Raw genomic sequence first — 25924 nt, 5'->3', positions numbered from 1 at the left:
TTAATGTTTTTATGAATCTAATGTTGTTATTGCTATGTTATTATATAACATTTTTTATTATGTATGTAATTTTGTAAATCGCTGAGCCTTGTGCAACGAGCAATCCACAAATTTTAATAAACTAAATTAAACTAATTGACTGATTAAGGTAGGCACTCAACAGGACTTTAGGCAGGAATTAAGGATGCTTGTGCAGAAATACCCTGTTGTAAAAATACTTGGTATAAGGTGGATAAGTCACTAGAGCCTGAAGCTCACTGACTCTGTGGATAGAAGTGACATCCACCAAAAATATCTTTCCAGGACAGGTTCTTCAGCTCACAAAAGTCTATAGGCTCAAAAGGAGCTTTCATCAGCTCCATCAATACCATGTTGTGGTTCCATGACACAGCGGGAGGCTTAATGGGAGACTTCAATTGAAGTAAGCCCCACATGAAATGGACAAGTAAAGGCTATACAGAGATGGGTCTATCTTTCTTTATGGTGGTGATAAGCATCAGCTACACTAAGGTGAACTGTATCTGAGTTAGCATTAAGACCTGATCTGAAAGATGAGGAAAGAAATCAAGTAGATTTTGTATGGAGTAGGAGAAAGGATGTAAGGCCTCTTACCAAAAGACAAACCTCCTTTACTTCAATCTATAGGACTTCCTCGTGGAATCTGTCCAGGAAGCCAGAAAAATCCAAGACACATCCTCAGAAAGTTTCAGGAGTTGCAGAGCTACCCTCTTAATGTCTAGGCTGTGAGGGCCAAGTGCCCAGTTGGGATGGCACCACAGCTCCAGAGCATTCCACGGGAGGTAGAAGCTATCCCCTGAAAACTTGGCTCATGATTCATCAAGCATGGCCAGATGTGGCAGACAAATGCTATAACTGGGTCTGCAAGTGGACCAAGGCAATCAAAGACAGAACTTTCAGCCTACTAAAAACCTGCATTTTCTGCCTTGATAGATCTGGGAGATGTATCTTCTACAGCCTCAGTAAGATCTATGATATTTTTTTTGCCTGCTGCATGCTCCATTACCGTGCAGGAACATGTGGCCTACCTAATCCCTGAAGACAAGGATGAGAAGGCTGAAGACCTAGATGTTGAAATGGAAAAGATAAAGGCCAAGCCCCTGATCAGGCCGTCTACCAAAGGAATGCACTGAAACAGACATTTTTTATGTGAGTGTGAATTTATTAATATTGTACTAGGTGCAAGTTACATACAGTAGATGGTGCTCACTGCTCCTTATTTGCATTGGCATCCCCTCTTGGTTTTTGGGGGGTGGCGGGAGAGCCATGCCTCCCTCAGCTGGCAAAGATGTGTGCTTCTCCAAAAAGGGCTTTGGTCACTCCTAACCATGCCCTTGGAGAGGAAATTCAGTACAGGCCGCGGGGAGAGCTGGAACAGAAGGTGACTTGGCTCTTGGCAGCTGCTACCTGGAGGGGGCAGGGGGACTAAGAGGGGCAGGGGGACTAAGAGGGGCAGCAGTAATCTGAGGAATGACAGCTGAGCCAACAGAGACAGATGGAGCAGTTTACTGCTGTAGGCTAGCAGGGGAAATGTCCTGAAGGTTGGCTCCGATTCATCTGGGGAGCGGGCCTAAAATCCGGTTGTGTTCCAGCAGAAGCAGCAGGGGGAGGTGTATTTAAGGCTGGCTGGGTCCAGCAGTGGGGCAGGTGTACTAAAGGCTGGCTGGGGTCCAACAAGAAAATAAGGAAACCACATTGGCTGTAGTCTGCAGGGAAGGAGGAATCGAGGTTGGCTGTGGCTGCTAGTGATAAAGAAGGACCTACAAAGCAAAGCGGTAGCTGGTCTAGAGTAGCCACTGATGTGAAAAAAAACCAAAGCAAGACCAGTGCCTTGGAAAGAGGATTTATTCAATTGATCAGAACCAGCCCGACTCTGGCCGAGTTTCGCTTTTATGCCTGCATCAGGGGCTCTTCAAGTTTTTCTTAATAGCCTGACAACGATATCCTCTTCATAATAGCCTGACAATGATATCCTCCAATCAGTAATAGCTTGGAGGATATCGTTGTCAGGCTATTAAGAAAAACTAGAAGAGCCCCTGATGAAGCCATAAAGGCAAAACTCGGCCAGAGTCGGGCTGGTTCTGATCAATTGAATAAATCCTCTTTCCAAGGCACTGGTCTTGCTTTGTTTTTTTCACATCTGTGGCTGCTAGTGATGCATCCAGGATGGCTGTGGCTGCTAGAGTTGTATCCTGGTAAGTGTCTCACGGAGAATATCTTGGCTGTCATGCATCTCCTCCAACAGCATTTCTTGGATGCCAGGCAAATTCTCCTCCAGGCCCTCAAGGAGATGGGCAAGCCGATTATTCTAGCGCATCATCCGGAGCTTGGTTGATTTAAATGCCACTTTTGGGTCAGTCACAGGAGACTGGCTATTCTTCCCCACTGTGATGCCTGTTCCCTTTCTCCATGACAAGGATCAGCTCTAGCATTCATGGCTCATCATATTTAGGTATCAAAGTACTCATCCTCTGGCTCCATCAGTTCCTGCTCCTCCAGTACCTCCTCTTCTTCCTCCAACCTGGCATAAAAACATAAAATAAGAACATAAGCCTTGCAATACTGGTTCAAACCAAGTGTCCATCAAGTCCAGTATCCTATTTCCAACAATGGCTAAGCTAGGTCACAAGTACCAGGTAAGATTCCAAGGGGTAGATAGATTCCAAGAATAAGCAGTGGATTTCTGCAACTATCCCTTAATAATTGTTAATGGACTTTTCCTGCAGGAACTTGTCCAAACCTTTCTTAAATGCAGCTATACTAATAGCTTTCACCACATCCTCTGACAATGAATTCCAGAGCTAATTATGTGTTGAGTAAAAAAATATTTTCTATTAATAGTTTTAAATGTAAATCGGTTATTTACTCTCTCAGATAATAGAAGGACTAGGGGGACACACAATAAAGTTAGCAAGGAGCTCGTTTAAAACAAATGGAAGAAAATTCTTTTTCACTCAACGCATAATTAAGCTCCGGAATTCATTACCAGAGGATGTGGTTATGGCACTTGATGTAACTGGGTTTAAAAAGGTTTGGATAAGCTCCTAGAGGATAAAATCTATAAACTGCTTTTAATTAATATGCAAAAGTAACTTGAGATCTATTTAATGTTTGGGTAGTTAACAGGTACTTGTCACTTGGATTTGTCACTCTTAGAAACAGGATGCTGGGCTCGATGGACCCTTGGTCTTAGCCAGTATGGCATATCTTATGTTCTTATGTACCCAGTAACTTCATTGTGTGTCCCCTGGTCTTTGTACAGTTTGAAAGAGTAAACAACAAATTATGTCTACTTGTTCCATTCCACTTATTATTTATAGACCTCTATCATATCTCCCCTCAGTCGTCTTTTCTCTAAGCTGAAGAGTCCTAACTTTGTAGCCATTCTTCATAGGGGAATTGTTCCATCCCCTTTATCATCTTGATCACCCTTCTCTACCTTTTCTAATTCTGCATTTCTTGAGATGCGGTGACCAGAAATGAACACAATACTCATGATGAGGTCACACTATGGAGCACTACAGAGGCATTATGATATTCTCTGTTTAATTCTACATTCCTTTCCTATTTGCTTTCTTTGCTGCTGCTACACACTGAGCAGAAGATTTCAACATTTTATCAAATGATGACACCTAGATCTTTTTCCTGAGTGGTGACTCCTAATGTGGAACCTTGCATTTTATAGCTATAATTTGGGTTACTCTTCCCTAAGTGTATCACTTTGCACTTGTCTATATTAAATTTAATTAGCTATTTGCTTACCCACTCTCTCAGTTTTGCAACATCTTCTTGCAATTTCTATCAATCTTCTTGTGATTTGTCAACTTTGAATAATTTTGTGTCATCTGCAAATTTGATCACCTCACTTGTTATTCCCATTTCTTGGTCATTTATAAATATATTAAAAAGCATCAGCCCAAAAACAGATCCTTAGCACACTCCAATTTTCACCTTTTTCCATGGGGAAAAATATGCAAGTTTGCTTACCGTAAACGGTGTTTTCCGTAGATAGCAGACGATTTAGCCATGCTGTCTGGGTACGTCTTCCATGCCACTAGGTGGCAGAGCTCTCTAAGATTAGTAAAGTCTTTCAGCTAGGTGCTCCTTCTTGTATCTTTCTGAACTTGCCTGAGGCTCCTCAGTCCGTATCAAAGCAAGTAGTTTTGCATGTCAGAATTGTCCGGGGAGGCGGGCAGGTCAGCATGGCTAATTCATCTACTATCTACGGAAAACACCGTTTACAGTAAGCAAACTTGCTTTTTTCATGTAGATAAGCAGCTGAATTAGCCATGCTGTCTGATGTCTATGAGAGGCACTTCATGGAGGTGGGTGGCCGAAACTGCCATTGCACGAACCTGATGCGCCTTTGGGAGTTGCAAAATGATGTTCTGAATGCTTTTGATAGCAGAATTGTATACAGTTGGATATCCAGGAAGATAAAGTTCTTTTTGTCACTGGACATCCTGGCACTTTCGGGTTAAAGGAGAGGAAGAGTTGTGATGGTCTATTAGGCGAATGGGTGTGCTGTTGTAATAGGCAAGAGCACACTTACAATCAAGAGTGTGAAGTTTTCGCTCATTGTCATTGGCGCGAGGTTTTGGATGAAAAGTAGGTAAAGTGATGGTTTGGTTAATGTGAAAACTGGAAACCACTTTTGGTAGAAAACTTGTTTGTGTGCGTAATGTCACTTTGTCATGGTAAAATTGTAGATAAGGAGGGTAATGAACCAAGGCTTGAAGCTCACTAACCCGCCTTGCTGATGTGAGGGCAGTTAAGAAGAGTACTTTCCAGGAGAGGTATTGTAAGTGACACGTGTCCAATGGTTCGAAAGGCGGTAGCATGAGTTGCTCGAGCACTATGTTGATATCCCAGGGAACTGGTGGTTTTCTTGTCGGGGGGCATAAGTGCAAGATCCCTTTCATGAATCTGGACACAAGAGAATGACACGATATAGGTTCTTCATTTAGGGGAGTATGGTAAGCCGCTATGGTACTTAGGTGCACTCAAAGGGAGGTTGTAGCTAAGCCTTCTGTGTAGAGTAAATGGAGGTAAGATAGTAGGCGTTCTGGTGGGCAGGTGAGTGGGTCCATACCCGCAGTTGAGCACCAGGAAGCATAGCATGACCACTTTCTCTGGTAGTTGAGTCTGGTGGTTGGTTTCCTGGAGGAGATTAGTATGTCTTGGAGGGGAGGAGCAATGTTTAAGTTTTGGAAAACGAGCCTTTCAAGCTCCATGCTGTGAGGAGCAGGGAGGAATGAAGATGAAGTAGTGATCCATTCTCCTGGGTAAGAAGCTGAGGGCTGTTGCCCAGATGAATTGGGTTGTGTATTGATAGTTGTAACAGGTAGCTGTACCAAGGTTGTCTTGGCCACACAATGGTGCTATGAGAATCAAATCCGCCTGGTCTTCAATGCATCATTGGACTGTGCGAGAGATGAGTGGTATTGGAGGGAATGCATACAGAAGACCTCGAGACAAGTTTATGAAGAATGTGTCCTGAGCTAGGCGGTGTGGGCTTGGATACACTGAGCAAAATGTTTCGACTTTCCTGTTGCATTCTGTCGCGAACAGATCGATGCAGGGTAGACCCCAAGTGGAGAAAAGGCGATGCGCTGTCTCCTGATGTAGTTCCCATTTGTGAGGGTGAAATATTCTGCACAATTTGTCTGCTCTGGAATTGTTGATTCCGGGTAGGTAAGTTGCTTGTAGGGAGATAGATCTGCTGTGAGCCCATTCCAGGATTAGAACTGTTTCTCTGCAGAGGTTCCAAGAACCTGACCCTCCTTCTTTGTTTATGGAAAACATTGTGACTTGGTTGTCTGTGTGGTTCATTACCTTCTGCCCTTGCAGGGATTCTTTGAAGGCTCAAAGCGTATTTCGTATCGCTCGAAGTTCCAGAAGGTTTAGGTGTTGATTGCGTTCCTTCGTGGACCACAATCCTTGAGTTTGAAGGTGGTCTAGGTGAGCTCCCCAGCCTTTGGGGGAGGCATCTGGGGTAAGAACATAAGAACATGCCATACTGGGAAAGACCAAGGGTCCATCAAGTCCAGCATCCTGTTTCCAATAGTGGCCAATCCAGGCCATAAGAACCTGGCAAGTACACAAAAAACTAAGTCTGTTCCATGTTTTCTAGTAATAGCAGTGGCTATTTTCTAAGTCAACTTAATTAATAGCAGGTAATGGACTTCTCCTCCAAGAACTTATCCAATCCTTTCTTAAACAAAGCTACACTAACTGCACTAACCACATCCTCTGGCAACAAATTCCAGAGTTTAATTGTGTGTTGAGTGAAAAAGAACTTTCTCCAATTAGTTTTAAATGTTTTATTTTATTTATTTATTTAAAACTTTTCTATACCGTCGTATAGTAGAGCACCATCACAACGGTTTACAGTTAGGCACAAGTATGTGGTTTCTAATTTATCCAAAGGGTGACATTATTATATGGTTACATAGTTCGATAATATACTCTAAATGGGAAAGGGTGTGATTACCATTTACTATTAACTGTCTTTATAATTTAATACTTAAATTGTGAGAAAATAACAAAAGTAAGCAATACTGTTTTTTCTTGGTGAATTCCTGCTTTGTGTATGTGTTATTCCGTTACCTCACTGTGAAATGCTTTTTTGAAGAGCCATGTTTTTAAGCCTTTTTTGAAGAGTTTTATTTCTTTCATTAGTCTTAATTCTAGTGGTAATGTGTTCCATAATAATGGTCCTGCCAAAGATAGTGCTCTCTCTAACTTGGGTCAACGTTGCTGTTTTGACCGAGGGTATGGTTAGTAGAGCTTTATTGGCTGATCTGAGATTTCTTTGGGGGACATGTAGTCGTAATGCAGTGTTTAGCCAGTCCGAGTTTTCGTCGTTTATTAGCTTATGAACTATGCATAGTGCTTTAAATTGAATTCTCTGTTCTATCACAAACTTAGTGAACGCCTCTCTATCTCAAGGTATTTTTCCTGACTCTTTAAAACAAACTTCTATTCTTCCCATTCCCAAAAAGAAAAACCATGATCCTAAAGACTTAACTAATTATCGACCAATTGCCTCATTACCATCTATTGCAAAAATTATAGAATCCGTAGTTCTACATCAGATATCCGAATACATTGAAGAGAACAATATATTACACAATAATCAACACGGTTTTAGAAAAGGTCACAGCACAGAATCCCTGTTAATATCATCATTCGACTCAATCATTAGAGGCTTTGATTCCAACTCCAACTACATATTGATACTACTTGATATCTCAGCTGCGTTTGATATGCTAAACCATGACATTTTACTTTCTACATTATCACAGATTGGCATTACAGATCTTGCACTACAATGGTTCTCTTCCTTTCTAACTAACCAAAAACAAAGAATCACAGTAGGTCCCTACTATTCTGATTGGTACTCTAACAAGACAGGTGTACCACAAGGCTCCGCACTTTCAGCTCTTCTATTTAATCTTTACTTACTACCTCTTTGCCGCCTTCTTGCTGGACTAGACCTCAACTTCAAAATTTACGCAGATGACATACAGTTCATCATACCTTTTACAGATTCCTGGTCTAAAACCTTCTCCTTGCTACATTTATACCTAACCACAATAAAAACATGGCTTTCCCACAATAGACTCAAATTAAACACAAGTAAAACAGAATTAATCTACTTATCAACCGTACCCGATTCAACTCACCGACCCCCACCAATTTTCACTTTTCAGAACCAACCCATCAATATAAAACCTCATGCAAAAAACCTGGGTGTAATGATAGATTCTAAACTGACAATGACTGACCATATATCTGAAATCGTAAAAAAATCCTTCTACAAAATATATATGATAAAAAAACTCAAACCACTCCTTCTTCCAAACGACTTCCAACTGATTACCCAGGCACTAATTTTATCTTCACTAGACTACTGTAATTCTCTTTATCTTGGTTTACCGCAATCTACGATTCGACCTTTACAAAACGCAGCCGCTCGAATGTTATATAACACACCCCGGACAGATCACATTACTCCTATTCTACAACATCTGCACTGGCTCCCAATTCCATATCATATAACGTATAAAATTCTGTCTACAATACACAACCTACTTTATAACACCAATTCCATATGGCTATGCTCATTATTAATAATTTACAGACCTACTAGACAACTCCGTTCCCTTGACAAATGCATTCTTGAAGTACCTACAGTAAAATCCGTAAGTTTAGCATTAACCCGTAAACGAGCATTCTCTGTCGCCGGTCCAATACTGTGGAAAACACTCCCAGAACATATCCGCCTGACAGCCAACCGTACAGAATTTAAGAAATTGCTAAAAACTCATCTTTTCACCCATGCATACAATTTATATTAAGTTTGTCACACTACATTATGATTGTTAAATTGTCTATTTTATGAATTTTAACATGCTTGTATATGAATTTATGAACTGTTTGTTAATATGTATTGCTGCTTGTGTATGTGCAAATATGTAAACCACCTAGACGGATAGCCCCCTACCCATTGTGCGGTATACAAGAATTTTAAATAAATAAATAAAATATTGGGAGCCAGTGTAAATCTGCAACTGTTTGGGTGATATGATCTCTTCTGCCTTGTTGCAGTTGGGTGCTGCAGTCAGGATAGTGGACCCTTGGGCCGGTCTACCTAGGGAGGCAGGGTAGGCCGGGAGGCGGAGCCACAGGCTAGTGATGTTCACCCGGGAACCAGGAACCCCCCAGGAGGAGCCCGTAGGGTCCTGGAACCTTGGGACTTAGGAGAATCGCTTAGAGTCTATAAACAGAGAAAGCCTGGGCAGAGGGTGTAGCAGAGAAAGTCCAAAGAGAACACAAAAGTCTGTAGTCCAGCAGGGCAGGTTGGGAACCAGCTGATGAAAGAGCAGCGGGCAGCAACAACACCTGAGGCAAGCTGGACCGTGCGGCAGGAATGAGGGCAGACTGTGGACTGGAGCGGCTGTAGACTGGAACAGAGTCTGTAGCTGGCTGTGAACCGGAGCAGGTTGTAGACTGGAACGGAGTTGTAGCTGGCTGTGAACCGGAGCAGGTTGTAGACTGGAATGGAGTTGTAGCTGGTTGTGAACTAGAGCAGGTTGTAGACTGGGACGGGTCCTGCAGCTGGCTGTGAACCGGAGCAGGCTGAAGACTGGAACGGGTCCTGCAGCTGGCTGTGAACCGGAGCAGGCTGAAGACTGGAACGGGGCCTGCAGCTGGCTGAGAACCGGAGCAGGCTGAAGCGGAGCCAGGGACGGACCAAGGTCGAGGCAGATGAAGGCAGCAGTCCAGCAGCAAGAGGGGGGCTTCCCAGTCTTTTGCATAGAGTGTCACATGTATGATTTTTTACCCACCGGTGAGAAGTTGTACATGTGCATGCGATGCAAATAGCTCCTGGCTCTCAGAGAACGAGTCCGATCTCTGGAGGCTAGAGTGGCAGACCTGGAGGAGCTGAGGCAGACAGAGAGGTATATAGATGAGACCTTCAGGGAATAGTAGTCAAGTCCCAACTTCAGACTGGCAGCCCTGGTGCTGCCTTGGAGGAAGAAGGTCTCATGATGGGAGAGCACCACCAGGTGCAGCAGGAAAGGATCCTGTAGCAAGGACCTGCTCTCCAGGTGATGCATTGTCCTTTCGCACTGAGGATATCTCCCCAAGGCCTACTGCCCAGGAGGGAAGGGTTAGGTCGGCCATCATAGTTGGTGATTCAATCATTAGGAATATAGATACCTGGGTGGCTGGTGGGCATGAGGATCGCCTGGTAACATGCCTACCTGGTGCGAAGGTGGCGGACGTCACGCGTCACCTAGATAGGATTTTAGACAGTGCTGGGGAGAAGCCGGCTGTCGTGGTACATGTGGGCACCAACGACATAGGAAAATGTGGGAGGGAGGTTCTGGAAGCCAAATTTAGGCTCTTAGGTAGAAAATTTTGGTAGAAAGCTTAAATCCAGAACCTCCAGGGTAGCATTCTGTGAAATGCTCCCTGTTCCACGCGCAGGTCACCAGAGGCAGGCAGAGCTTCGGAGTCTCAATGAATGGATGAGACGATGGTGCAAGGAAGAGGGATTCAGTTTTGTTAGGAAGTGGGGAACCTTTTGGGGAAGGGGGAGTCTCTTCCGAAGGGATGGGCTCCATCTTAACCAGGGTGGAACCAGACTGCTGGCGCTAACCTTTAAAAAGGAAATAGAGCAGCTTTTAAACTAGAACAAAGGGGAAAGCCGACAGTCGCTCAGCAGCGCATGGTTCGGAGAGAGGTATCTTCAAAGGATACTAATGATGCATTAAAATTAGGGCATCCCGACAGTGAGGTTCCAATAATTAGAAAAATAGTCCAAGTGCCTGTAACTAAAAACTCACCTGAGCTAAAAAATTCTAACTTATCCCTATCAATTAAAAAGCAGAATGAAAATACAAACAAAAAACAAACTTTGAAATGTTTGTATGCTAATTCCAGAAGTCTAAGAAGTAAGATGGGAGAATTAGAATGTGTAGCAGTGAATGATGACATAGACTTAATTGGCATCTCAGAGACATGGTGGAAAGAGGATAACCAATGGGACAGTGCTATACCGGGGTACAAATTATATCGCAATGAAGAGAGGAGTACTTGGGAGGAGGTGTGGCGCTTTATGTCCGGGATGGCATAGAGTCCAACAGGATAAACATCCTGCATGAGACTAAATACAAAATTGAATCTTTATGGGTAGAAATCCCTTGTGTGTCGGGGAAACTATAGTGATAGGGGTATACTACCGTCCACCTGGTCAAGATGGTGAGACGGACAGTGAAATGCTAAGAGAAATTAGGGAAGCTAACCAAATTGGTAGTGCGGTAATAATGGGAGACTTCAATTACCCCAATATTGACTGGGTAAATGTATCATCGGGACACACTAGAGAGATAACATTCCTGGATGGAATACATGATAGCTTTATGGAGCAATTGGTTCAGGAACCGACGAGAGAGGGAGCAATTTTAGATCTAATTCTCAGTGGAGCACAGGACTTGGTAAGAGAGGTAACAGTGGTGGGGCCACTTGGCAATAGTGATCATAATATGATCAAATTTGATTTAATGACTGGAAGAGGAACAGTTTGCAAATCCATGGCTCTCGTGCTAAACTTTCAAAAGGGAAACTTTGATAAAATGAGAAAAATTGTTAGAAAAAAACTGAAAGGAGCAGCTACAAAAGTAAAAAATGTCCAAGAGGCGTGGTCATTGTTAAAAAATACCATTCTAGAAGCACAGTCCAGATGTATTCCACACATTAAGAAAGGCGGAAAGAAGGCAAAACGATTACCGGCATGGTTAAAAGGGGAGGTGAAAGAAGCTATTTTAGCCAAAAGATCTTCATTCAAAAACTGGAAGAAGGATCCAACAGAAGAAAATAGGATAAAGCATAAACGTTGGCAAGTTAAATGTAAGACATTGATAAGACAGGTTAAGAGAGAATTTGAAAAGAAGTTGGCTGTAGAGGCAAAAGCTCACAGTAAAAACTTTTTAAAATATATCCGAAGCAGAAAGCCGTTAGATGATCGAGGTTTTAAAGGGGCAGTTAGAGAAGATAAGGCCATTGCAGAAAGATTAAATGATTTCTTTGCTTCGGTGTTTACTGAAGAGGATGTTGCGGAGGTACCTGTAATGGAGAAGGTTTTCATGGGTAATGATTCAGATGGACTGAATCAAATCACGGTAAACCTAGAAGATGTGGTAGGCCTGATTGACAAACTGAAGAGTAGTAAATACACCCCAGAGTTCTGAAGGAACTAAAAAATGAAATTTCGGACCTATTAGTAAAAATTTGTAACCTATCATTAAAATCATCCATTGTACCTGAAGACTGGAGGATAGCAAATGTAACCCCAATATTTAAAAAGGGCTCCAGGGGAAATCTGGGAAACTACAGACCGGTTAGCCTGACTTCAGTGCCAGGAAAAATAGTGGAAATTGTTCTAAACATCAAAATCATAGAACATATAGAAAGACATGGTTTAATGGAACAAAGTCAGGATGGCTTTACCAAGGGCAAGTCTTGCCTCACAAATCTGCTTCACTTTTTTGAAAGAGTTAATAAACATGTAGATAAAGGTGAATCGGTAGATATAGTATACTTGGATTTTCAGAAGGCGTTTGACAAAGTTCCTCATGAGAGGCTTCTAGGAAAAGTAAAAAGTCATGGGATAGGTGGCGATGTCTTTTCGTGGCTTGCAAACTGGCTAAAAGACAGGAAACAGAGACAATTTTCTCAGTGGAAGGGAGTGGATAGTGGAGTGCCTCAGGGATCTGTATTGGGACCCTTACTTTTCAACATATTTATAAATGATCTGGAAAGAAATACGACGAGTGAGATAATCAAATTTGCAGATGACACAAAATTGTTCAGAGTAGTTAAATCACAAGCAGATTGTGATAAATTGCAGGAAGACCTTGTGAGACTGGAAAATTGGGCATCCAAATGGCAGATGAAATTTAATGTGGATAAGTGCAAGGTGATGCATATAGGGAAAAATAACCCATGGTATAATTACACAATGTTGGGTTCCATATTAGGTGCTACAATCCAAGAAAGAGATCTAGGTGTCATAGTGGATCACACATTGAAATCTTCAGTTCAGTGTGCTGCGGCAGTCAAAAAAGCAAACAGAATGTTGGGAATTATTAGAAAGGGAATGGTGAATAAAACGGAAAATGTCATAATGCCTCTGTATCGCTCCATGGTGAGACCGCACCTTGAATACTGTGTACAATTCTGGTCGCCGCATCTCAAAAAAGATATAATTGCGATGGAGAAGGTACAGAGAAGGGCTACCAAAATGATAAGGGGAATGGAACAGCTCCCCTATGAAGAAAGACTAAAGAGGTTAGGACTTTTCAGCTTGGAGAAGAGACGACTGAGGAGGTATATGATAGAGATGTTTAAAATCATGAGAGGTCTAGAACGGGTAGATGTGAATCGGTTATTTACTCTTTCGGATAGTAGAAAGACTAGGGGGCACTCCATGAAGTTAGCATGGGGCACATTTAAAACTAATCAGAGAAAGTTCTTTTTTACTCAACGCACAATTAAACTCTGGAATCTGTTGCCAGAGGATGTGGTTAGTGCAGTTAGTATAGCTGTGTTTAAAAAAGGATTTGATATGTTCTTGGAGGAGAAGTCCATTACCTGCTATTAAGTTCACTTAGAGAATAGCCACTGCCATTAGCAATGGTAACATCGAATAGACTTAGTTTTTGGGTACTTGCCAAGTTGGAAACAGGATGCTGGGCTTGATGGACCCTTGGTCTGACCCAGTATGGCATTTTCTTATGTTCTTATGTTCTTACAAAGCAGGAAGAAGACAAAACTGTCTTGGATAAGGAGTCAAGCAATCATGTTCTATGGCTGACAGCTGGGTCATGTCCTTGACAGTGTGGACAAGAAGAGCTGTGTAGACAGGATGGGTCAATTAAGTCTTTTTCTGCCATCATCTTCTATGTCACTATATAATTTGTATGGCTTGGTTATCCTGAAGACCATATCTACTTGAGGACTAGACTTCACCTGTTCTAAATTACAGCATGTGGCAGGAAACAGAGCCTAGGATTAAATGGTCAATTTTCTCAGTGGAGTGCCTCAGGGATCTGTACTTGGACCAGTGCTTTTCAATATATTTATAATGATCTGAAAAGGAATACGATGAGTGAGATTATCAGATTTGCGGATGATACAAAATTATTCAGAGTAGTTAAATCACAAGCGGATTGTGATACATTATAGGAGGACCTTAGAGACTGGAAGATTGGGCATCCAAATGGCAGATGAAATTTAATGTGGACAAGTGCAAGGTGTTGCATATAGGGAAAAATAACCCTTGCTGTAGTTACACGATGTTAGGTTCCATATTAGGAGCTACCACCCAGGAAAAAGATTTAGGCATCATAGTGGATAATACTTTGAAACTGATGGCTCAGTGTGCTGAAGTAGTCAAAAAAGCAAACAGAATGTTAGGAATATTAGGAAGGGAATGGTTAATAAAACGGAAAATGTCATAATGCCTCTGTATCGCTCGATGGTGAGAATGCACCTTGAATACTGTGCACAATTCTGGTCGCCTATCTCAAAAAAGATATTGTTGCGATTGAGAAGGTACAGAGAAGGGCAACTGAAATGATAAAGGGGATGGAACAGCTCCCCTTTGAGGAAAGGCTGAAGAGTTTAGGGCTGTTCAGCTTGGCTGAGGGGGGATATGATAGAGGTCTTTAAAATCATGAGAGGTCTTGAATGAGTAGATGTGAATCAGTTATTTACACTTTCGGATAATAGAAGAACTAGGGAGCACTCCATGAAGTTAGCAAGTAGCACATTTAAGACTAATCGGAGAAAATTATTTTTCACTCAACGTACAATTAAGTTCTGGAATTTGTTGCCAGAGGATGTGCTTAGTGCAGTTAGTGTAGCTGGGCATTAAAAAAGTTTGGATAAGTTCTTGGAGAAGTCCATTAACTGCTAATAATCATGTTGACTGAGGGAATGGCCTCTGCTATTACTAGCATCAGTAGCATGGGATCTTCTTGGTGTTTGGGTACTTGCCAGGTTCTTGTGGCCTGGTTTGGCCTCTTTTGGAAACAGAATGCTGGGCTTGATAGACCCTTGGTCTGACTGAGCATGGCAATTTCTTATGTTCTTAGATTCTTCCAAGGTGGCAACAATATGATCACATGGTCATTTAAATATTCAGAATATTTATTTATGGACAATTTCGCAATCAGTTTAAAATGTAAAATACTTGATCTATGAATAGTACACATTTCTTATTTGCTTAACGCAACTCAGAGAATGTTTTATTACTAAGATGTACCGTCAAGCTTTCCACTAAAAAGATAACATTAAAATGAAAGCAGTAGCAATGTCTGTTTTCATTTATTTTCTAATTAAACACATCACAAAAAAAAGGTAGTGTAAAATGTAAGTAAAATAAAACCAATAACTAAATACAAAAATCAATATATAGAGAAATATCAAGTAGATTATTATTAGAGATGTGAATCATGTCATCGATCGTATTAACGATCGATTTCGGCTGGGAGGGGGAGGGAATCGTATTGTTGCCGTTTGGGTTTTTAAAATATCGTGAAAATCGTTAAAATCGTGAACCGGCACACTAAAACACCCTAAAACCCACCCCGACCCTTTAAAATAAATCCCCCACCCTCCCGAACCCCCCCAAAATGCCTTAAATTACCTGGGGGTCCGGAACGACCTCCATATTGCAATATAACGGCGCCATATTGCACCGCATGGCGGCGCAAAATGGCGCCGGCTGAAGACAACACGATTCGATTGCAGGAGGTCATTCCGGACCCCCGCTGGACTTTTGGCAAGTCTTGTGGGGGTCAGGAGGCCCCCCCCAAGCTGGCCAAAAGTCCCTGGGGGTCCAGCGGGGGTCCGGGAGCGATCTCCTGCCGCGAATCGTTTTTCCGTACGGAAAATGGCGCCGGCAGGAGATCGACTGCAGGAGGTCATTCCGGACCTCCGCTGGACTTTTGGCAAGTCTTGTGGGGGTCAGGAGGCCTCCCCAAGCTGGCCAAAAGTCCCTGGGGGTCCGGGAGTGATCTGCTGTTCACGGCAGCAGATCGCTGTTCGCGGCAGCAGATCGCTCCCGGACCCCCAGGGACTTTTGGCCAGCTTGGGGGGGGCCTCCTGACCCCCACAAGACTTGCCAAAAGTCCAGCGGAGGTCCGGAACGACCTCCTGCAGTCGATCTCCTGCCGGCGCCATTTTCCGTACGGAAAAACGATTCGTGGCAGGAGATCGCTCCCGGACCCCCGCTGGACCCCCAGGGACTTTTGGCCAGCTTGGGGGGGCCTCCTGACCCCCACAAGACTTGCCAAAAGTCCAGCGGGGGTCCGGAACGACCTCCTGCAGTCGAATCGTGTTGTCTACGGCCGGCGCCATTTTGCGCCGCCATTTTGCAAAATGGCGACGCAAAATGGCGCCGGCTGAAGACAACACGATTCGATTGCAGGAGGTCGTTCCGGACCCCCGCTGGACCCCCAGGTAATTTAAGGCATTTTGGGGGGGGTTTGGGAGGGTGGGGGATTTATTTTAAAGGGTCGGGGTAGGTTTTAGGGTGTTTTAGTGTGCCGGTTTTCCCGCCCTCCCCCTTCCCCTCCCCCTTCCCCCTTCCCCCGATTTACGATTTTTTGACGATAAATCGGGGGAATTGGTATTGTATCGTGGCTCTAACGATTTTTGACGATTTAAAATATATCGGACGATATTTTAAATCGTCAAAAAACGATTCACATCCCTAATTATTATAACATCACAAATAATGCAAGAAGAAATAAACATTTTCTACAGCAACTGAACTCAGTGAAGTCAATATTCAGTGCCATTTATCCAGCTAAATGGCAGTTGCTGAATATCTGGCCATGTTTAGTGGCAGCCACTTAGGTGGATAAGTACGTATCCAAGTGGTGGGAGGTAAATATTTTTTCAGGGAAGAACTATTTTCTCCGGTTAACATAGCCAGATAAGTAGTGATATTCAAACTTATGCAGCTATGTTAACTAGATAAATTAGACTTGATCAATAGCAGGTTTAAAGTTAGCTAGATAATTCTTATCCAGATAACTAGCGATTTATTTGTGGAGATTCAGCAGCATAGTTGCACTGCTGAATATTGCATGTAAGTCAGCCAGATAAGTCTTATCTGGCTAGCTCATTTAGCCAGATATCTTTGAACATTGAGCCCAATATAATATAAAATCCATGTATTAATATAAAACCCATGACTAAATAAGATTAATTTCACAGATCATCTGCAAAAAGCTAACCAGTAAAAAAAAAAATCCCCAATATTTAATCATTCTCATTAACATTAACATTTATATAAGCAGCAAATAAATAAATTCAGTAAATCTTAAAATTAGTGCACTTTTGTTAACAGCTAGGACTTTAAGTGCTAGCAAAAAAAGAGAAAGTCACTAATAAGGAGAATTTATTCCACAGGTAATGAACCACATAGAAAAAGGCTCTGCTGCCTGTCCATAGCAACAACGTCCTTTACTGAAGGAGCCTGTGACAGAGTGTACTGACAACTCCCTCATCCCACCTTAAGGAACCCAGTCCTCCTTAAGGCAGAACGCTGCAAGGGATTCTGGGTGAAGGGATTCTGGGTGAAGAGATGTTGGGTCAGCAAGCAAACATCCATAGATCACTTAGGGAGCTGGTAGGACCTATAGTACACCCAGATGGAGGATGGTTACCCGTTAGTTGTGCCTGTCATAAGGTGAGCTATTATCTTGATTCTTGTATCTGCACCATAACTACCGGTTAGTTGGCCCAGACATATTGTATTCCTGAACTATTCCTGTGGCCGCAACAGGCCCGAATACACTATGCGTGGTGTCAGTTTGGGGATTTTACTTGCTTAAGCGGAAAGCATAAGTAAAAACCCACAGCCTCCAAGAAGAAGAAAAAAAAACCTGCTTGCAGATTTTTTTTCCTGGGGTTTTCTGACTTCAATTTCTACAACAGCAGGTCAAGGAGACTTTCCCCGCCTGGGCAATCAGGGGTCAAGTAGTAAGTTAGGACTGGACAGGCCAGCAGGTATTTTTTGTTTTCTTCGCCTCATGTGAGTTTGAGAGCTGGCCCCAAAGGGAGGTAAAATGGAACATACAAACACAAATATATAAAAAGTAGTGGCTACAAGATCAATTAACGTAACAAGGCACAGTCTTAACTCAGCTAGCTGAGGCCCTGCAATTGGCTATGTCCAGAATGCCTCAGGCACCTTCACCTTTGCATATCCTATTTAAGATGACAGGAGGAGAGAACCCAGAGGTCTTTCTAAAGAACTTTGAATAGACTGCCCGCCTGTCGGCCTGGCCGAAGCTCAGATGGACAACTTATTTGGCTAATTTGCTCACCTGCAAGAGTTAAATGGCATTCCAGGCCGCCAATCCAGATAGGAGGGATTCCTATGAGGACGTCAAGGCCACTATGCTACAGAGAGTGGGATACTCCTCAAAATACTATCGGCAGCATTTCCAACGTGTGGCCCTACAGATTAGGGAGAGCCACAGAAACTCTTTCATCATCTGATAGATGCTGGGTGGAAATGGCTCCAACCAGAGGCAAGGTTGGGACTGGAAGTGGCTTATCAAATACTCCTGGAGCAGTTCCTAGACAGTCTGGACCAACCCATGTGGAATTTGGTATGTCAACACACCAGGATTAGCCTGGAGAGAGAGCCCTGGAAGTAGCAGAAACCTTCCACAAAGCATAGTCAATGCATGCAGTCATAAGAGGCTTAGAGAGGCAACCCATAACAATTCCCTGGCATAGTCCAAAGAATAGAGGACTTCAGCAACAAACCTCCAAGTTAGGGAGCTTGACCTCCATACCCGGTTTCCGGATGCTAATCTTGTCCACATGTTTTAACTGTGGACAGAAAGGACACTTGGCAAGGGATTGTTAGTATGGCTGTAGTGATCTATGGATGTTTGCTTGCTGACCCAACCAAGGCCAGAAGAGGAAGAGTACATACTTAAAAATAACGTTCTGAAGCAGCGACAATCCGCAACCCCAAAAAAAAAAGGAATCCAGAGAGGCGGGAACAACCCAGAAACGGGGCCTTGAAGACCGTCTCTGTGATTTGTGTGCGGAGAACGGGTATGAAGATGACCACTGTCCATAGAGGCAGCCAGAAACCAAAGAGTCTTTAAGTGAACCTGGTAGGGCAGAAACGCAACCTGCCCTATGTGAGTGTTCTTTCTGTAAAACAGAAGATCATGCAAAGGAAGAATGTCCTTGGCTTGATGACCTGGAGTGCAAGTGCAAGTTAGTGGAACAACGTGAGAAGGAGCAAAGCTGCAATTTTGTGGGTGCCTCACTTGCAAGTCTTAAGGACTTTATAATCCAGGTGAAACTGAAGGGAGCCTCTACCCAGCCCTTAGTAGATTCCAGCTGTAGCAAAACACTTGTTTACCAGGACTTACTATTTCAAGGACATATTAACGCTAAGAAAATAGAGACAGTAACATGTTTACATGGGGATGAACAAAATAATTCAACTTCTCATGTCCTCTTGATGACCACTGCAGTATAAGCTATGTTAGAAGCAGCTGTCCTTTCCTAGCTTACGTACCCAATAGTCCTGGGTCAAGATTATCTCCATTTTACAACCTTATGGACACAATTCTTGGGTGTTGCAGACAAAACATCCAGAGGAAGAAGGCACTTGTGACAGAGCCGGGGTGTGCCCTGGGCACGTCTGGATGCTTGACTGGACAACTTCCTCATTCTACCATAAGAAGCCCAGTTCAAGGTTTAAATGCAGTCCTCCTTAAGGAGGAATTCCACAAGGGATTCTAGGTGAAGGGAAGTTCTCTTCGCCCTACTATAAGAATTTAGGTCTAGAGAGGCTTGGGGAGGCCCTGGGGAGCTAGTAAGACCTCATAATACACCCAGATGGTGGACGTTTACCTGTTAGTTGTGCCTGACTCAAGATGAGCTACTATCTTGATTCTTCTATCTTTGAAGCATTATAAATAAATATCTGCACCATAACTAAGTTATGGAACCATAAAGAGTTTCTCACCCTGATGTCACCCCACACTGGTCTGCCTGTCCTGTACTGATGGGGACATAAAAGAGTTTGTTACTCTTTGGGGCTGGAACCTTTCACCAGCTATTTCTCTCACATGTATTCCTTCTCCCAGGGCCGGATCATTTGTAGGTGGGAGAGAAAATAAACTTCCAGGGCCCGGTGTGATAGTGGTGACTTCTTTATACATTTACTTTGAGTTTTACCCTGAGAAGATGTTGTTCTAAATGTGGGTGCAGTGAGTGCAAAAGAAGTACTCTGGAGTCACTTTGGCAGTGTCCAAAATAAGTCTTTACTGTTAACAATGGTGATGACTGGCACAAAGAACGCAAACTGTAGCCTCACAGAATTATTTTCTCAATTTATTACAATCTTTCTCCTCTGTCTGTGTAGACCTCACTTACAGGCCGATTCAGTAAAGACATGGGAGAGCGGACGAACGCCTGCTCTCCTGGCGCATGCGATACGGTATTCAAATGAGGTGGTGCGGTAGAATCAGGCAAAAGGAGGCGCTAGGGACACTAGCACGTCCATAGCGCCTCCTTTTAGCGCGGAGCGGTGGCTGTCAGCGGGTTTGATAGCCGACGCTCAATTTTGATGGCGTCGGTTCTCGAGCCCGCTGACAGCCATGGGCTCGGAAACTGGACGCCGGCAAAACTGAGCGTCCAGTTTTCGGCCCAACAGCCGCGGGCTGAATTCAATTTTTTTTTTTCCTGTCTGCTGGGTCTGTTCCTTGATGAAGGTGAATAGGTTGATGAATCAAATATTGGGTAACACCTTGGTGTTTACAGCGCCTATGTTTACTGGGATGGTGGGAAGGGCAACCACGGGACCTACGACTTAATATCGCCATGATATTAAGTCGGAGGGTGCACAGAAAAGCAGTTTTTACTGCTTTTCTGTGCAATTTCCCGGTGCCGGAAGAAATTAGCGCCTACCTTTGGGTAGGCGCTAATTTCTGAAAGTAAAATGTGCGGCTTGGCTGCACATTTTACTTTCTGTATCCCGCGCACATACCTAATAGGGCCATCAACATGCATTTGCATATTGAGGGCGCTATTAGGTGCCGCGGGTTGGACGCACGTTTTCCTTCCCTTACTGAATAAGGGGTAAGGGAAAACGCGCGTCCAAGAGCAGGCTAACAGTGCGCTCCGTCGGAGCACTGTACTGTATCGGCCTGTTATATTGGGCAAGGGAAAACATCCACCCTCTTGGATTAAGTGAAGTAGGGCTCCTAGATGGACAGAGTCTGTAAGCTGGGCAAAACCCTTCCAAACTGACAAAAACTGGTAAAAATTCCATGGCACAGAGAACAAATTCTCTCTTTCTCTCCCCAGGGTGGTGAACACCGGAAGGGTGTCCCTAATGATGTCGTTTTCCTTTATTCATGTTTAGGAGATATTCTGGATCTTATTTATTTCACACAGTCTCTTTAGCACTCTCTCAGGATCCTTGATAGTAAGGATCCTCTCTAAAGCAAGCAATTCTCTTGCTTCTGGCAGGAAGGAAAGGGCAGCCAAACTTCCTCCTGGATCCTCTAACAAATCAGTTCTTTTTTCCAAAAAATGAAATTCAAACACAGGCGTCCTCCTCACAGCAGGTCACCACTACTTCAGGGGTAGGTCTTCCCTATCCCTGGGCATCCCACAAATAGGGTTCCCTACTCCCTATGTGCAAAAAAAGACCCAGGTGTCCAGTGAGGCTCCTTACAATAAAATCTCAAAATCCCAAAAATAGACTTAGAGAGAGAATCAACCAGCCAGGTTGTGGACTGGAAAAAGAAACCCATCCCAACCCTGTGCAAGACCTACAGACTGGGCCAGCCTGCTTTTACTGATTGGGCCTGCAAAAATAACAAAAGACAAACTCCTCTCTAGCTCTGAACTCTTTGAAAATCTAAAGAGACTGCCTCCCAAGCTCATTGTGGAAAGCTCCTAAATAGACTATCAAGGGGACGGCCATTCCAGACACCTCAAAGGGAGGGGGTGCATTTGAATGGAACCTTGCTCTACTTTAACCTATTCTCTTTCTCTAGCTGAAAACAAGGGCTCACCCAGGTCTTACTGGTGATGAGACTGGTGTCCCCATCACAATGATATCTTTAAGAACTAAAATTGGCCTGAGGAAATAAGCAGCTATGTAGATATCCAGCTCCCAAATCATCCATGGCTTTGAATACTAGATAGTGAACTTTAAACTGGGTTCAATTAACCACAGGTAACCAATGCAAATCCTTCAAGACTGATGTAATAAGATCATGACATCCACATCCACCAACAATAGGGCAGCCTCATTTTGAACCAGATATAAATACTGCAAAAGTCTAGCTGGGAGCCCATCAAATAGGGCATTGCCATAATCCAACCTTGATATTACCAAGGACTGGATAAGTGTCACTAGTTCCTATTTAGTGAAGTAAGGTTTTAGTCGCCTGAGCTAAAAAAAAAAAAGAAGCACTCTTTGAAACCTTCATAATATGAGATTACATGATTAGCCTCTCATCAATATAAAATCCCAAATTACACACTTCTCTCTTAAAAGGGAGCCTGCATCTATTAATGTTTGAAAAGGAGTCACATGGAAAGGATCAATTTCAAACCAGAAGCATCTAAGTTTTATTGTAGGTTGAGTTGCAATTTAACAACTGTAACCAAACTACAAATAGCTGCTAAATATATTTTAATTTTATCCAAGGTCATATTTCCATCCTTCCTAGAAGTATTATATAATGTCAGATTATCCACTTACTGTATATATGATGCTCATTATTCATACATCTATAAATATAATTATATTGCCTAACCTGTTGCTCAGTGTTTTTCTGGCACTCCTCCTTCTTAGCCTTTATCTGGGCTTTCAAATGACACAGTTCCATATTCCTATCATCCAAGTCCTGCTGTAGCTGACCAATGGTGAGGCTGTTGCCACTGTCCCTTTCACACAACTTTTTATTTTGTTCCTTTTCTAATCTTAGCTGCTCTTCACACTTTTGTAGATCAGCCTAGGGAAAGTTACAATTATAGTTTTTGTTCCATATATCACTTAGGCCTACTTCACTTTTCACTTTCCAGTGAGAACAAAGAATTAGCCAGTAATACTAATTAAAAAGAGATAACTATAATCCAAGGGTACTGCACTTCCAAAGTACTTAGTTTCCTTTAAATAACTATTGGATTTATTCAGTTCTTTCTATATTTCTGAACAGGCTATAGTTTGGATGTCAAAGAAAGCAAAATTGCTTACCTTGTAATAGGTGTTATCGCAGGACAGAAGGATGTAGTCCTCACATATGGGTGACGTCACTGACGGAGACCTATTGCGGGAAAACTTCTGTCAAAGTTTGTAGAAACATTTGACTGGCACTGTGAGGCCACTAAGCATGCCCAGCATGCCATGATATTCTCTGCACAGGGGTCTCACTCTAGTCTCGTATTGTAGCAATGAGCTTTAGCAAAAAATAAAATAATAATAAAAGGTATGAGACCCAACTCCGCGGGGTGGCAGGTGGGTTTCGTGAGGACTACATCCTGCTGTCCTGGGATAACACCTATTACAAGGTAAGCAATTTTGCTTTATCCCAGGACAAGCAGGATGCTAGTCCTCGCATATGGGTGATTAGCAAGCTAGAGGCTGATTCATTTCAGATTGAGGAAACAGCGATGTATTGTTGTTGGAAATGAGTCAGCCGAAGATCACAGCAGGTTGGATGTAGAAGGAGTTGGGATTAATCTGGAAACAAGTTCTTTAAGACAGATTGTCCATAGGCTGAATCTTGTCATCCTTCTTTGTCCAAACAGTAATGAGCTGCAAAGGTGTGAAGAGAACTCCATGTTGCTGCTTTACATATGTCAAGAATTGGTACTGATAGATAGTGTGCTACGGAGGTTGACATCACTCTTACTGAATGTGCCTTTACTCACCCTTGGAGAGGAAGGCCTGCTTTTTCATAGCAAAACTGTATGCAATCTGCTAACCAGTTGGATAGAGTATGTTTACCCACTGCTTTACCCAGTTTGTTTGGATCATAAGATACAAAGAGTTGAGTGGATTTTCTGTGGACTGCAGTGCGGTGAGAATGAGGCCTTGGAAAAAATGTGGGTAAAACTATGGATTGATTCAAGTGGAATTCCGTAACTACCTTGGGAAGGAATTTTGGATGTGTACGGAGAACCACTCTGTCATGTAGGAATTTTGTATAGGGTGAGTACGTGACAAGTGCTTGTAACTCACTAACCCTTCTAGCCGATGTAATGGCTATGAGGAAGATAGTTTTCCATGTGAGAAATTTAAGATCACAGGAATCTATGGGTTTGAAAGGAGAATGCATGAGTCTTGTTAAAACCAGATTCAGGTCCCATTCTGTGACTGGAGGCCGAATTGGTGGTCTAATGTGAGTTAAACCTCTCATAAACCTGCTGACAAGCGGTTGTGTGGATATAGGTGCATCTCCTATCTTGTTATGGTAAGCTGAGATTGCACTTAAGTGTACTCTTACAGATGAAGTCTGGAGACCAGATTCTGAAAGATGGTATAAGTAGTCCAGCAGAGAAGTAGTGGGGCAAGTGAAAGGATCAATATTCTTTTGTCTGCACCACAAAGTGAATCTCTTCCATTTGGAAGAGTAATTCTTTCGTGTGGAAGGTTTACGTGAAGCTAGAAGCACTTGAGATACATTGGTTGAAAGATTGAGTGGTTGAAGAATCACGCTTTCAACATCCATGCTATCAGGGATAGGTCAACTAATTTATCCTGGACCTCTGGCCTAATGTCTGAGGCCTTGAGCCAAGCCCACCTTCTGGCACTGATGCCTGACGCAGCCACCCTTGAAGCCATCTCGAAGCCATCGTAGGCAGCCCTGACTTTGTGTTTTCCGGCTTCTAATCCTTTAGTGATGATGGTTTGTGCAGCCTCCTTATATTCATTTGGAAAGGATGGAATAAATTCTTCAATTTGTTTCCATAAGTTTCTTTGGTATTGTGTGATGTATAGTTCATATGCTGAAATCCTAGAATTCAACATTGCACCTTGAAAGACCTTACGACCCAGGGCATCCAAAAACCTGTGGTCCTTTCCTAGAGGATTTGAAGAGTGGACTCTTGACCTTTTAGACCTTTTCTGTGCTGATTCAATAACAACTGAATGGTGGGGTAGTTGTGATTTTTGATATCCAGGAGTGGATTGCACCAAGTAAGTGGTTTCCATCCTTTTGTTTACTGGAGGAACATTACAGGGATGTTCCCAAAGGCGATGCTGTAGCTGTAGGAGTACATCATGTATGGGAATTGCCACCACTTGCTTTGGAGGGTCAACGAATTGCAGTATTTCCAAGGTCTGCTGTCTAGAATCCTGCTCTGATTCCAAATTACAGGGGTTAGAGTCAGCCATCTCCTGCACAAATGTGGTAAAAGTAAGATCTTCTGGAGGAGATTGTTTCCTAGGATGTGGTGGTGATGGATCAGACATAAAGGCTTCTGATGAAGTGTCTGAGGCAGTGTCACTCCATGTATCGTATTCTGGAGTTTTTTGTTGTGGTACTGAGGGTTTAGGTGGAGGAATAAGACCAGAAGGCCCTGGCAAAGGGTCTTCAGGAGAAGAGTCCTCTTCTCGTGGATTAGTTGGCAAAGAGTCCAATAAATCCTGGTATCTCTTTTGTAAGAGAGAATATAGTGCTGCTTCTGAGGATCCTGGAGCCCCAGAAGGAAGTGGCACCATTGAGGTAATCTTTGGCATCGAGGGTATCGGTGTCTTCGATGATTGTTTAGTGGGTACCGTTGATGTTCCACTTTTCTTCTGTGACGGTGCAGAAGTAAGAAGAGGCACCGAGATGGGAACCGATGACGTCGTATGCACCGATGTTAACTCCGAAAAAAGAGGAGGCAACGACATCGGCATCAACGGTGTGGTTGTGAGTGGCACCGATGCCCGCGGCATCGGGGATTCCCCCAGCTTCGGGACTATACCCAGCATCGGCATTGTCGCCGGTGCTAAAGTTGTCATCGGTATCGGTTGTACCGACATCGGTAACGTCTGAGGTAGAGGAAACGTCACCGACATCGGCGGTATCGCCGGCATCGGCATAGTCGCCGGTAGATGTTCCTTTATTGCCTGCAGTACCGCGTCTTTGATGAATGCCGCTAAATCTTGTGGTACTGGGGGAACGCTCGGCACCGGTGAAGGTGGAGAGAGTATTACCGGCGATGATGCAGGTTCCACCGCGGAAGGCCTAGGTGACGGCGGGGTGTCTTTGTGTTTGGACCGTTTCGCGCTCGGTTCCTCATGGGAGGGAGCTGATGTCGATGTCGAGGCATGACG

The 25924-nt window shown here is 43.3% G+C and overlaps 1 protein-coding gene across 2 annotated transcripts in view; it reads right to left on the bottom strand.

Moving 5' to 3' along the window:
- Positions 1-25924, bottom strand: part of CCDC158 (coiled-coil domain containing 158) — a 1731209-nt gene that overhangs the window by 1013587 nt on the left and 691698 nt on the right. For both annotated transcript variants that reach the window (XM_029599728.1, XM_029599736.1), the window contains exon 11: positions 22416-22613. In XM_029599728.1, coding sequence (XP_029455588.1) covers positions 22416-22613 — 198 coding nt within the window. The remainder of the gene's footprint in view (positions 1-22415; positions 22614-25924) is intronic.

Source organism: Rhinatrema bivittatum, chromosome 1, assembly GCF_901001135.1.
Source record: "Rhinatrema bivittatum chromosome 1, aRhiBiv1.1, whole genome shotgun sequence".
NCBI lineage: Eukaryota > Metazoa > Chordata > Amphibia > Gymnophiona > Rhinatrematidae > Rhinatrema > Rhinatrema bivittatum.
Note: the sequence above shows the minus strand (reverse complement) of the source record. Positions and strands in the feature narration are given on the sequence as shown.